Here is a 14,372-nt window from a genome sequence, read left to right as displayed (position 1 = left end):
ACTCCAAAGTCGGAGAGGGGCGTCGTTCAGCCGGTGGGTGGGGGAAGAACCTGCAGGGCAACGAGCAAAAGGCAACGAGCAACGAGCAACGAGCAACTGAGAGACTTGGAATAATTAACGTTGTGCTCTTGGATCAGATAGCGTGCAGAAATGGAAAAGAAGAGCTCTTTCGGCTTCCGATTCTGACCCCATGCCCATCCATCCATCCCCACCAATCCATCGCTCTGGTTCGTGAACGTAAATTATACTAACTTACATACATCTTCGTTCGGAATTGGCAACACTTTTTAGAGCAGTGTGCCCTGCCTTAGTGCATACATGAGGAATTGAATAGCTACGGCACTGTATTTACACCGCATACCGAGTACGAAGAAGCAATCTAGAGACCCTGGGGAGCCTGGGAGAGGAGGACATTCACCTCTGACTTCCGCGCCATCCAGCATTGAAGCGCCCCCCCCCCCCCTTCCCAATCACTCATTCGCGCTCGCCTTCACTCCTTCTTCCTCCCTCTTCTCTTCGTCTTCCCGTCCGCTTCTTCGCTTCCCTTCCCCCTCACGTATCCTTTTAGGAGAGGGTGTGTCTTTCCTCCTTCCATCTCTTATTGCTCTAGGGCGCTTCAGCCTCTCTCCCCGTTCCATCAGAGTGCATAGTACATTGCATAGTATTATAGTATCAAACTCGCTCTGTGTGTGCGTTTCTTCTTCTTCTCCATCGGCCCAGGTCCTTATTTAGTTTTCACTTTTCTTCTACGCACTCCCCCTCCCTCCCACCACCCCTTAAATAGTTCTGCCCTTTCACCATGCCTATGCCTTCTTTCTTCGGTAGTGGTAAAGGGCACTCCCAAAACCGCCTTTCTTCATTATCCCCTGCGCAAAACTCTTCAGCCACCCCCGGCCGCCCAACTATATCTGCCCCTCTCTCCAGTCAGTCGGTCTTGGACAGTTATTCTGGCAAACACCCTAGTACGACCGTTCAACTTGTACCCATTGACAAAGGTGCGGCTGAACTGAGTAATAACAACAACCACTACCATCACAGCGACAACCCCTCACCCCCCTCCACCTCCTCTTCTCACACCACTTCAACAAGAAAGCTTCTCCACCGAGAACGAAATCCTGGCCCCCCCTCTCCTCAGCCAGAGAGTACAGCATCAAGTATCTCTAGGCGTATCTCGTTGCGCCATCACAAGCCTGCGCCTATTCAGCATTATCAGCAGCAGCAGCACTCTGATAACGGTAGCTTAGACCCTTATCTTCAACACTCGCCTATACGAGTCTCTCACTCGGCCGGAGGTTCAAGTAGACCTCAGTCTATGCTCCCGTCTCCACTCGAGACTGACACAGACACACAGCACTCATTTGAGTCTGACCATTTGGCCCAGCAGCAACAGCATTATAACCAACAGCAACAGCAACAACAGTACCAAGAGGGGTATCAGCAAAACCACCAAGGCACTGTTGAGCACCAGCAGCAGCAGCAACAACAACACCAGCAACATCATCAGCAGCATCATCAGCAGCATCAACATCAGCAGCCGCCTCCACAACAGCAAGAGTATTACGAACAACCGCACCCACAGCAATATCAGCAAGACTATCAACAAACAAACTCCCAACAGCAGCAGGACCAAAGAGGTGCCCTGATGACTCCAGTTCAACAAAATAATGCGCCGCGTCGGTCAACGGATGCTCCCCATCAGACAGGCCCTCCCTCCCGCGAGGTATCTGGTTTAGGACAGCAGGGCTACTCTGGGCAAGGAGCACATCAAAACAACAGAGGGACTGAGCAACAATCCTACCAGAATCAAGGCGGGGCTTCCGGAGCGGGTAATAATGGTCAATCACAACTGCCCTATGACCCAGCAAAGTTCGAGGGACAACAGGGAAGAATGACACCAGAGAAATCTGGAGCTGATGCCCGATCCGATGCTCGAGCAGCACAAGCTCCAGAAGCTATAAATATTCCACAATTAGTCCAGGAACATGAAACTTTGCGTACGTGCATTTTATACTATCACCAGTGACTCATTCTTAATCTATCTCTCCCCGGACTTTAAAGCCCTTTCATATCTCGTTTTTAGTCGTGAATCCGAGTGGACTTGAGGATGGTAAATATGTTTCTTGAGTAGTGGCATGAGGATGCTAACAACCATGAGTATGTAGAGACCAAGTACCGCAAGGTTAAAAACCTTTACTTCGAGAGCAAGTCCGAGATCGAGCGTCTCCAAAATACCCTCGCCCACCAGCGTCTTTCTCAATCACGTACTTCACTAGATGACAACGAGTATGTCTCACGTTTCGAACGCCTCGATGGCGCCATCAAAAACGTTGCGTTTGAGATTCGTCAGTCCTGGAAGACGATTCCAGGATGGCTCGTAGGTGTCATAAATACTGGTGCTGAGCTGAAGGGCGGTCGCGAAATGACTGTTGTCGGACGAGCTAGTATCTCCAGATGGGTTGTTGATGAAATTCTCGAAGAGTTCTTTCATCCTGCCCTAGATATCAATTTGAGCACTCAGTTGAAAATTATTGAGCAAGGCATCAGGAAAAACACACCACTACCACAATCCATTGAGGAAGACGATGCGTTAAGTTCACGCGTGTGCAATTGGAGGCTCACTACTCTGGATGCGCTTCAAGGTGTTATCAATGGCAAACAAGCTGCGGATGTCAAAACCCGTTTGGCCGAGCATTTGGTCAAGAAATTAGTCGAAAGTTTACAACAGCACCTCCATGAGCCGGCGCCAATGGGCTTGCTTGGGGGCGTGCAGATGATTGTAGATATTGCTATAGGGCTTGCAGCAAATCTTCCTCTTGAGTCTAGAGAAGTGAAGGTCTGGTACCCTCATCCGGGAGAAAAATTCGATACAAAGTTCATGAGGCCCGAGACGGGCATCCCACCCCTGGTCGCGTCAACTACCCAAAGGCCTACCGGTGACGGTGAAGGCAAGGAAGATGCACCGCCAGACGGAGAAACTCAGGTACCACCGCTCCTACCGGCCAAGGACGATCCGAAACCCATGCCATCATCAAGGGCCGGAATCGGGGGTCTTCCACCACAAACACCGCCCCAACAGAACCCCAAAGAACCTCCCGGGAAGAAGGTCGGTGGTTTCTCTCGAGTGAAAAAGGCACTCCAGGGAGGTGGGATTACTTCCCCACCGCCCTCAAGTCCAAATATGCCCCCCAGGTACAGCAAAATGGGCCGGGAGCTGCTGGAAGCCAAGTTTCACTTGCCCAGACACCCAGCGCACCAGAGGCACCGAAGAACGAGAAGGTTAGAGTTGCTGGATTCATGGCGGTAGAAGTTAGAGGAAGAAGTATTCTCGTCAAGGCGCCGGTATGGATTTAAACGGGTTCCATGATACTGCTTGTTTTTGCAATATTTTTTCTTTTGATTGGGAGGAGTATAGTGAATATTAGCCCCTTGCCTTGTTTTTACTTTGGCGTGAATTTTCTTTGTCACGATACCTATGAATTGAGAGGAACCAAAATAATCCGAAGGGATATGTACTTGAGGATTCAGTTCGGAGCGTAGGGTTGGGGAATGGTTGTCATTTTTCGAGGGCTTGTAGTATGGTGTAAGAATAAAAAAAGATGCGCCATAATCTGATCCCGATCTTTGACTCTATCATACGAGTTCATGCTGCATAGAATATCACTCGGAGATAGGGCTAGGGGTTATGATGTGCATGTCTCAGATCCTAAACATCGACATATGTACCCAAGATAAATAGATGTGTCTTGACAAATACCCAGATTGTTTATCTTTATCGTTTGGAAAACTTAAACTAGTGCCATACCGATTTGTGTTGGATCATGAAATATCACTCGCATATAAAGAGAGGGCTGTGAACCGTAAATATAGTTGTGAGCGTATACCACCAAGCTATATTCGAAGCTCAAGTTGCTGGCTTTTAAAGGAAAATACTATGTTTCATACGAAGTAGCGAATCAAGCGTGGCTGTTGGGGGGGTTTTGGGGTCCTTTTGACCGACTTAACATTACTTAGTTGATTCTGCTACCTGTAAGGATGGAAAAGAAGGATGTGAAGAGGAGAAATATAGAAAAGTATCTTGTTTGTAGCTGCTAGGCATAACCTTCACATCTCACTGCTTGAATGTAGAGGAAGAGGTATGGTTTTGGGATAGGTATAACTATTGAATGCGCTCCTGCGTAGTAATGAATATTTAGCAATATTCAGCTTTCCATCCACATCTATCCGGGTATATAGCAAATCTAAGAATTCATACCTGCCACAGAAATCCGGAAAGTTCCCGTAAATCGTTACAAAACCAATTTCGCCTTAAATCACTGCCGAGTGATATTCTATGATCAATCACAAACTATCACTCGGTCTCCCAGCCTCATGTCGGGTCACCGCCCCACATCTCCATACCGGATGACATGCCCCCTCCCCAGCCCCATCATCACATCACATCGCATGAATGACTGGTACGTACATTACATTACATGATGTACCCAGTAAGCCTCTGCCAATCCCCGGCCCTGTCGCGAACCACGCGCGTAGGAAAGGAGGGGAAAAGGGCAGTTGAACTAATTTAGTTGCTCTAGCGCTAGCCCATCGCGTTCCGAGATAGGAAAAACACGACTTCAACCTCAACCTCATTAAACGCGAACTTCTCCGCACTTACGTGAACGTGAAGGTAAACGAACATCTCGGCCAACTCGATTATGAATTTTTTATGCAGTCTATGGCAGCCTGTTTTTAGTATCTAAGGTCGTGAAGTTTTCATAAAGTCCAAACTCAAGGAAAATAACAAAGAAAAGAAAAGAACGCCCCGCCTCTGGGTCTGTGAATGTAAGACAGCAAGCCTCTAGAGGCAGCATAGAATAGTTTGTTGTGCTCGTTGCCCTAGCAATGCTTTCTCCCCCATTCCCTCCAAACCAAAAACACGCAAACACCCCGCGCCGCAGTGCAATCTGAAGAAAAATAAAAATAGGATCCGATAAATAAATAAAATAAAAAAAAAACGCCAGCGCCCAATAAAACAATTTTTCTCCATCCTTTTTTTCTCTTCAGGATTTCAGATTTTTCATTCCCCAAGTTATACCTATACGAGAAACATTACCATTTCTCCGAAAAAAAAAAGAAAAAAAAGAAACGACACAAAACAACATGATAAAAGAAGTACACAAACGTATCGTAGCTAATAATGGACACCCGCAAACACGCATATAGGATAAACGTAGACGCAATCCATATGACCTACACTAAAGCCACCAAAGAACACTAACATGAAGAACCTAAAAGAGGAAGTTAACTCCGTTGCCGCAGCCACCACATGAACATGCCAGAACTACTGGGTACAATACAGTATAAAAATCACTGTATCGTGATCGAACAACCAATTGACGCTTACACAATTGTGGTCGTTCCAATAAACCACCGTCTCTGTAACAAGCATCATCGCATATTGCGCATTCCTTCCAGTCCCATAACCCTCCCTCCAGTGAGAGCCAAAGGAGGCCTAGAGGGATCTCTTGCTGAGGTCGAGGTCGTGGCACCGCCAGCAGCTCTCCTTAAGGAACTAGTTCCAACCTTCCTCGTCGTACTGGACTTCTTCTTCAATGCACCGCTTGTGGCAGCAGAAGTGGTGATGATAACCTTCTTCGTTTTCTCACCCTCCTTGCCCGCTACAGTGGCAACCAATTTCTTTTCCGCCAAAAGTTTGTTGACAGCCTTTGTACCTAAGCCAATTCTTTGAGAACGTCGAATAGGGGAGGGGAGGCCTTTCTCGGTGATGGAGAGCGGTAAATACGAAGGGGAGAATCAACCTGAGACTTTACGGGGGACGAAGGAGCAGAGGCCTCAGAGCGGTACGGCGATAAAGCTGGTGACATCTGACGAACAGCTGGGTGAACGGACCTTTGGCGAATGGCCTTTGTTATAATCTTGCCTTTGCCCTTAGAGTCACCGGAAGTAGAGGCTAGAATAACATCAAGTTTAGTGCGAATTTCTTGCTCGCGCTCATCAGCGGAATCATCCTGGTAGTATCCAGTCGCTGTAGTGGTCACAGTGACACCTGTAGCCGAATATTTACTCGATGACGCACGAGCAGTAGTAGCATTAGCCGTGTTCGGAGAGGGGTACGCAAGGACCGATTCGACTTCGATCATGGCGCCACTGTGTTCGCCAGATCTACGACGGCGAAGATCTCCAAGAACTGCTTCATCTCTCTCAAAGACCTCTTGGGTATCAAGTTCACGAAGGGGAATACGATTATAACCGAAAGTCTTTTTCTTGTGGGTTGATTTCTGGGAGATGTTCTTGGAAATACCAGCTGATATGATAGACGCGTTAGTGTCATTGGAAGGATATAGAACAAAAAATAAATCATGCAAAATCAAGCATTCACTGGGAAGTCATCGATATTCAACTCCAAGACGGGAGGTATGCGTCACAAGTCTTCAATGGCTGATTGCATAAAGAGAGAGAAAAGGGAGTACAATGATGAGATACTCACACCGTAGCCTTATTGGAGATCCTCCATTATTGTTAGCACGATTAACGCTTGATCTTAACGGCCCACATGGCATGTTTTCCTTATTGGCCTCCGCAATGTTGGAAAATAATGACACGGTTGACGTCGGGGCAAGAGTTGTAGTCTTATCCGAGAATATAGAAAGTGTCTTGGTATTGGAACTCTTGATGTTGGAAGTTTTGACAGGAACCTTCTTTTTCAAAGGGTCCGTTGTACTAGATGAAGAAGTTATCGATTTGGTTGATATTTTGGATGTTGTCTTGACACGGCGGGGAATAAACGACCCAGTTGTTGGCATTTTTCTAACGGGAGCCGAGACAGGTTTTGTTGGCGACATTATCACTTTTGGATCAAATAGAAAATCTGATAGAGAATTAGTATATGATATATATGAATGAAAATTAAATGTAGCTGGGGGGGTAATTGGAGTATCTACCTTTTTTTTTTCTTTCAAGAAATGTGGAAACGGAAAGTGGATGCAAGGAGTTTACGAGAATATTCAAATGAACCGAGATGTTGAAAGTCTGATGCACAAAACACTCCTTCACAAAGGGGACGGACTCCTTCGTGTACGTCTGGGAGTGGGCGGTTAGAGAAGAGCCCTCTGCATAGCCACGTCCAGCGGATCACGGTAAAATGAGTTGAAAAGTATAGGGCAGTGGTGGTGACAGAATATGAAGCAACGGGAGGGTTGTTAACGGACAGAAATTGAGGCAACGGATAAACGCGTTGAAGTAGAAGATGGGTCGGCTGAATGTCGGGGTTGGTCGAGGAAGGAATGGAGGTTGAGGAAACTCAGGAAGGAGTGTGTGGGAAGTGTTGTGAGTGGTGAGTAAGTGAGTGGTGAGTGACCGAGTGCGAAACCGAAGGGCGCCGGCACAGACAGTGGACACTAACTAGCACGTTTGGGGTTGGGAGAAGGAGGAGTAGGAGTTCGTGTCCTGGATTGATGAAGAGTATGCTGGTCGTATGTAGGTACCAATATGCAGCACAGAAGGGGGGGTATATACTGAAAGGGCTAGCTAAGAGAGAATGTGGGAGAGAAAGGCGAAAGAATCAACGGAGATGTAGGAAGTGTAGTAAAGAGTTATGACGGAAGAAAAAGGCAGGCACTTCACAGCCAGGAAAAGAGAGTCAGAAAACGGAATTGTGAACACTATAGAGGCTAATAATGGCTATGTAGCGAGGAGGCTACAGTTGAGAGGAAGTGTGATGGGATGGATGAGATGTGCGAGTAGGCAATATTCACAAGTTACAAAAATATATACTTTAGATATTAGAACTCTGCCCAATCCGCAGGGAAGATATTGGGTCGAAGAATATAATAAACCGACTCCTAGAGAGAGAAAATGCAAAATGGCGCCGGTGCCGATACCTTCGAAAGATGTATGTGCGTTACAAAGTCGCTGCCGGAGAAAGATTTGTTGAACAGGTATATCTTTTGTTTATCCCTGCGTTGCCCTACCGTTGCCATAGCGACACCGCACAAAGCTGGCAAAACACCATCAAAAACAATAATTTTCTTTGTTAATACACTTGCCCCTTGTTTAACTTTGCATAGTCCTCTTCCTCACTCCCTCCTGCCCTCCCCTCCCCTCCCCTCCCCTCCCCTCCCCTCCCCCGCCATCAATAACAAACCATCCCCTCTATATACACCATCTGCTTCAGCTTAGACAAAGTGTCTATACTTCCTCCTTGCATACGCGAGATATCGTGCATTCCTCTTTCAACACATCCATCCATCTTTCATCGACGTCCACCTCCACCTCCACCTCCCCTCCACCAACCTGTTACAAACCACCAGCCATGACCTCACCTTCAGACGCAGCTTCTGTCCCGCTACCAGCCGGAGATGACACTGCCTATTTCAACACACCTCAGTCTTCGGTGCTTGCTCCCTCACCCCGTACTCGCAACCGCAACGTTCACGGATCAGATAATGACGAATCTACACCAAAAACAACGCGCACGCAACTTGAAGGTGCATATTCAAATATGGATACACCCACTCCACTAAATATGCTTGGCCCCCAGGAACTAGAAACACCAAGGGGAAGGCCTCAACAAAGAGGTGGGAAGTACCATCCCGGGCAATCCAGCGCTGCTCGACGGAGTAAGAACCTTAACTCATCTATCCGTCAAGAATCTCGATCGTCGGGCCCAGATTCAGGCTCGGATGAGGAGGTTGACGAGGAGGTAGTGAATGAGGATGCAGTGGACGAGGAGATAGTGGACGAGGAGGCAGTGGGCAAGGAGGCAGTGGACAAGGAGGCGGTGGGCAAGGAAGTGAGTGAGGAGGAGGTGGATTCGTCAGAAGATGACTTTGAGCAGGCCGAATATGCAGATCTCGATAAAACTGCCGCGGTAGGCTTGAACCCAAGCAGCAATCCTCTCAATATGAGCACTCCTCTTCAGCGCCAATTCCCGGGCTTGCATTACTCAGCAAAATCACATACAACGCCTGCTAGGAGACTCTTGGCGAATAGCAAGAACTTTTTTGGGACGCCTAGCGCGTCGCTGGGCCCTTCAACATTCATGAATCCCGATATTCTACCCTCGGCATTTTCAGAAGATAATATAAACAACTTCTCTCTCTCGTCTGCAACTCCTCATAGACTAAACACTATTCAAGGGTCGCCTGCCGGTATAGAAGCATATGGATTGAGTGTTGAAGGCCAGTTAAGCACTCAATTACGGGAGAAGGAAGCCAAGATTCGGCATTTGGAGGGTATGCTATCTGCCCAGACCCCTGGACAGCCGCAGGTCAACTTCGACGATTTTTTCGACTTGTCGCCCGAAAAAAAGATAAAGTTTAATCCACAGGCCGAAGATACTCCAATCACAGTCAAGAAGCGCCGCCGATCACCAGCAAAAGAAACGCCTAAGACGGCTAGGAAGACTCGAGTAAGTTCTCGCACCGGCTCGAAATCGCCTGTAAAGGCGTTTCTTGGCCTTTTCGAAAGCATTACACCCATAAGATTGACCGCGGAGGAGAGAAAGGAGGAGAGAAGAAGAAGAGAGACTCAAGAGTTTAGGCAGTTTAGTTCCGTGGATTTAGAGGCTTTGAAAGGATACCTTCCACCTGTTGTAGACGAGAAAACGGAGGACGCCACTGAACCGGCCCCTACAACTACCAGAAAATCTAAGAGCCCAGCAAAAAGTCCCGCCAAGAATTCTGCAAAGAGTCCAGCTAAAAGCCCAGCTAAAAATTCGGCAAAAATTATCGAGACTGGCACTGAACACCCAGAGACAATTGCTGAAGAGGTTTCCCAGCCGGAAGTGACTATCGCCCCACCCCCTCCTCGTGGCCGAAAATATCGATCTAGCTCTGCCCCACCAGCGCGAACACTCCTCGATGCAAAAACAGAAAAGATCCCCCCCATTCAAAGTAGCCTTCCAGACAACAATCCAATTAGCATTCTACAAGCTCGTGTTGCCCAACTGGAGGAGGAACTTGAGAATGCAACAGTTAGCCTTCAAAGTGCCATTGCAGCGTTGAATGGAGAACGCCGTGCACGTATAGCAGCAGAGGAGACGTGGTGCTTCCTCGAGATGGAACGGAAGTTTGGCGCCTGCTGTAAATTTGCGCATGCCGCAGGAAAAGAAACAACTGAAGTTGCAGCAACAGTGCCGCTACCGAAAAGTCCCGTCGAAAACAATCCAAAAGCAGCTCCAGTACCAGATGAGCTTCCTCTGGAAAACAGCAGATACGGCGCAAGTACAAGACCGGCGAGCAGAATGGATCGGGCACCTTCGGAGGGCAGGACCATAGCAAAGCCAGTGAGTAGAATGGATCGAGCGACATCTGAAAGTAGGACGATGGACAGACCTAGTAGTCGAATGGATAGACCTAGTAGTCGAATGGATAGACCTAGTAGTCGAATGGCGATCGACAGGCCAGCAAGTAGAATGGAGCGTGGAAGAGGGGCTGGACAATCGACATCGACATCAAAAATTGGAAATATTCAAACTGCTCCACCACAAAATGCGGGAAAGAAACGGCCTAGAGATGAGTCTGCGAACTCGGGGATCTCAATGAGGAAGGCACCGATCCCAAGACAACAAGCTGAGAAGAAAGTCCTCGGTGGTCTTACTGGTGCGGCGAATGTTCCGCTTGGTGGGGGTGCAACTTCAGGTTTAAAGAAGCCCACACTTGGAGCAGGAGCCGTCAGGGCCCCTACGGGTGCAGCAGCAGGCACGAGGAGCGCATTGGCCCGACAACAGGCAAGGAGATGAGCGCAACCGATGCGACCTGGAGAAGGTTTTAATGCCGTATGATACGTGTTTTCCGATTCTTGTTCTGTCTGTCTCTATTGCATTGCGGGGAAGCGGTGGGGGTGTTTTTTTCCTTCTTTTCCTTTCTTTTTCTGTTATTTCAAGTTTTGCTGCTAATGATGTTTACCAATTGTGTATGTGTGTTACGCGCGAGATTGTGTGTAAAAAAAGAAAGGGTCTTGTATCTCGAAGCCTCTTACTAAAATTGAAGGGGCTTGAGAAATTTGTTCTTTGGGCGGATGTGATGGACATTCTTTTCTGACAAGATGGTTTTTTGTTCAAATTCTACTTCTGCTTGTGATTCCTCTTTATTCTTTAATTTTAACCATCTTAAGTTTTTTTTTATACTAGATTATGCGATGTTTATTGACGGCACGAAATGCAGTGTAGCGAGTGATAGGTTGTGATGCGTCATGTAGTCCATTTAACGATAACAATCACATCTAGCATCTACCCCGTTACAATATTGAATTTTTTTCTCAAGCGCTATTAAAATAACGGATAATCCAAAGTTTGATTTACGGTGTGGGATCTCAGGTAAAGAAGAAAAGAAAAAAGAAAAAAATATGCCCGAGAGGGGATTTGAACTAGCAACACCCCGTTTCGATCGGGGGACCTCCGGGTTATGAGCCCGGCGCGCTTCCGCTGCGCCATGTTGCTGTGGTGTTACTAGCGTCTTTTTTCTATATCAACCCTCTTTCAGTGCTTACTAGACTAGTGGGTTGACTAGTTCCATAGTGAATACATGTAGACACTCGACAAATAGAAGGCATAAGAATAACGATGTAGCTACGTTACATATAATCGCAGTCAACTGTACCTTCGAGTGATCTGTTGTGGAGTACCCTGAACATGCACATACAATTGCCGGAGAGATTTGACCTCGTCTGGGAAAAAATGTGCATACGGTTTTAACATATGCCAGCACAACAATCTTCTTAGCACAAAATGGAATACAAATAGTTTATAATGCTAATAATAATATCAATCCCATAGCGCCGGCTATTAAGTTACAAAAAAAAAAAAAGATAATAAATACTAAGTTTAATCCATCCGTTTCCCGATTTCAGACCTCCAACCCTCTGCTCTCTCGAAGCCATTCTGGTAACCGTGGTAGTCCCTCATGGCTTCATACACCTGTTCCTTGGTATTCAGCACAAATGGGCCGTGCTGAACCACAGGCTGGTCTAGAGGTTGTCCTGCGATAATAACTATATCTATGGTTAGTATATGAAACCTTTCAGTGGGAGTTTAAAAGCAACATACCAAATCTTGCATCTGTCTTTCCTTCAACGACAACACCGTCGCCCTCTTTCTCAAAAACCACATTATGGAATGTCGGGACATCCTTTCCTTCGACAATGATGCTGCCTTCCAGGATATAGAGGAATGCATTCCACGCTTTTGGCAGGATCTGCTTCAAGGTCCCCCCAGCCTTGACCGTGACGTCAAAGATCCAAACAGGTGTATACGCAAGCTCCCTAACGCCCTCTACGCCCTGAGACTCCCCGGAAATAATCTTGATGCTCACCTTCCCGTCGTCTGCCTCCACGACGGGGATCTCATCGCCTCTCAGATCGCGATATCTAGGTTCACAAAACTTGAGAGCCGTAGGAAGATCTACCCAGAGCTGGAGGCCGACGTTAGGGGTGGTGGATGCAAGTCCGGGCATCTCTGCGTGCATAATGCCTTTACCGGCTGTCATGAATTGAAGATCACCGGGGCCGATAGTACCCTTGTTTCCAGCGAAGTCTTCGTGGTCGACGGAGCCAGAGAGGAGGTAGGTTATCGTTTCCTGGCCACGGTGCGGGTGGTCGGGGAAGCCAGCGCCAGGGCCAATTGTGAAGTGATCTAACATAAGGAACGGGCTGAAGTTCCTGAGCTGCGCGGTACCAACAGAACGGCGGACACGCGCCCCAGCACCTTCAGATTGCTCAATTGCCTCAAAGGCCTTTGCGACCCGGCGGGGGGTGGTGAGTGTTGACGGTGTATCTGGGACCACAGTGGCTGCTTCGAAGAGAGTGCTTGCTGTCGGCGTTCCTGTAGCGGTCGCAGGGAGGAGTACTTCCTTAATTGAGGCCATGATATCTGATTTCTGGATATTCTCGAAAATGGGTGTTACAGCTTCAAGGATCTCTTCGGAGGTGGACGAGTAGTGGCGACGGCAGTAATAGGTGAGGTAGAGCGCGAAGAGACAGACAACTATACTTTCGAAAGTTCGCATTTTGAAAAGAATTGAGTTGGTCGTCGGTCCTGGCAGCTGTTCTTATGGCGGTGGTGATATGTGGCGAATTCGATGGAAGTGTAAGGTGTTCATTATTGATGCCCTCGTAAGAATTTGTGATGATTGATGATCATGGTGGTGATTCGTAGGAGCCGCATGTGCAGGGTTGACTGTGCATAGCGTAATCGAGAATAAGCTGTGACAAAGGCGTTTGGGGCGCCATGCACACTTAATTACACCTCCACAATACAGGTCGTCCTGTGTTATGAAATACCGACTATTTGACTAACTAGATGCTCTGCAGATCACTGGATGACAATTATTTGATGTTGCCTACTGTGGCTAGTCGAAGATCTCTTGTACTGGAAATACTCATTCTAGGAAGCATTCTGATTGGAGGGAATATTTCTGCAACTCTCTATAGACAACAAGTATCCAGGCGTATTTATCATTGATTGCGAACATATGTTTTGTTGTGCGTAAGTGCTCTTAAGAGTATTCCATAGTGACAGTGAGTGTTCGCGAACGGTATGTCGCAACCCTAACCCTATAGATCACATCACGGGGTATCACTCGTACTTAGCTGCATCTCGTAGTTCGCGGCTAGAACGGCATCTAGGGAGAAGGAAGATGAAACAAAGCTCATGAGATCTTTATGGGGACACGAGTGAAACTCATCAACATGTAGTCGCCCTTACACGGGGGTGAATGCTCTAGGGGAAAGATCAAAGCCTCAATCTTTTTTTTGATTTTTATAAGTATATATACGCACATGTACTACATGTAGTATGTGCGTTTAGTACTGTATCTACCCGCTAGACCACAGCGAGCGGTGGGGCTGGCGTATACTCCGTGGGGCTAGGCTACAAGCGGAAATAAAGTTTGAAGTGGACACCTAAGACAGTCAGTTCTACCATCGCAAGTCAATGTCCATCATGACAACCGTCGATGCATCCCGAGCAGTCGATTCCACCTCTGTTAACCATTTAACATCAACTACACAGTGTACACCAGTCCCCCCACGATTTCCAGCGTCCTAGTCGTTGATCCCTCGACACGGTGACCTCTGAATCACACACTGGTTCGATCTCCCATAATCCGTTGTTGCAGATAAACCAAATTGATTCCAAATGACGTCAGTGCACGTATATTATCCCCCCAGTGGTTATGTGATGAAATACTAACGGTAATGGTATATCTGTAGATACAGTGTCGTTCCCATGTGTAGAAAATCGTTCACATAGGCTAGGTACGAGGTTAGCAAATATAGTATAATATGTAAATATACATTCGCATAAAGCTTATCCGGGTTGACAGGAGCTTGTAATAGAATTTTGGGTTTTGGGTTTTTAATCGGTTTCAACCCCG

General features: G+C 47.3%; 4 protein-coding genes across 4 annotated transcripts; 2 read left to right on the top strand and 2 right to left on the bottom strand.

Moving 5' to 3' along the window:
- Positions 1-799: 799 nt before the first annotated feature.
- LAJ45_04067 (uncharacterized protein) lies at positions 800-3,351 on the top strand (the record flags this gene model as incomplete). Its single annotated transcript, XM_046113648.1, has 3 exons — positions 800-1,994; positions 2,163-3,103; positions 3,172-3,351. 3 exons carry the CDS (start codon positions 800-802, stop codon positions 3,349-3,351), a joined length of 2,316 nt encoding a protein of 771 aa, XP_045973377.1.
- Positions 3,352-5,427: 2,076 nt separating this feature from the next.
- Positions 5,428-7,979, bottom strand: LAJ45_04066 (uncharacterized protein; the record flags this gene model as incomplete). The annotated part of the gene is made up of 5 exons (XM_046113647.1): positions 5,428-5,711; positions 5,783-6,304; positions 6,488-6,868; positions 6,942-7,080; positions 7,971-7,979. 5 exons carry the CDS (start codon positions 7,977-7,979, stop codon positions 5,428-5,430), a joined length of 1,335 nt encoding a protein of 444 aa, XP_045973376.1.
- A 332-nt stretch (positions 7,980-8,311) lies between these two features.
- On the top strand, positions 8,312-10,741 carry LAJ45_04065 (uncharacterized protein; the record flags this gene model as incomplete). Its single annotated transcript, XM_046113646.1, has 1 exon — positions 8,312-10,741. The coding sequence occupies one exon, from the start codon at positions 8,312-8,314 to the stop codon at positions 10,739-10,741; it is 2,430 nt and encodes an 809-aa protein (XP_045973375.1).
- Positions 10,742-11,824: 1,083 nt separating this feature from the next.
- Positions 11,825-13,004, bottom strand: LAJ45_04064 (uncharacterized protein; the record flags this gene model as incomplete). Its single annotated transcript, XM_046113645.1, has 2 exons — positions 11,825-11,991; positions 12,047-13,004. The coding sequence occupies 2 exons, from the start codon at positions 13,002-13,004 to the stop codon at positions 11,825-11,827; spliced, it is 1,125 nt and encodes a 374-aa protein (XP_045973374.1).
- Between the last annotated feature and the right edge of the window lie 1,368 nt (positions 13,005-14,372).

The sequence above is a fragment of the Morchella importuna genome (genome assembly GCF_003444635.1).
Source record: "Morchella importuna strain M04M26 chromosome Unknown Morimp01GS009, whole genome shotgun sequence".
Taxonomy (NCBI): domain Eukaryota; kingdom Fungi; phylum Ascomycota; class Pezizomycetes; order Pezizales; family Morchellaceae; genus Morchella; species Morchella importuna.
This window is presented reverse-complemented; position numbering and strand designations above follow the sequence as displayed.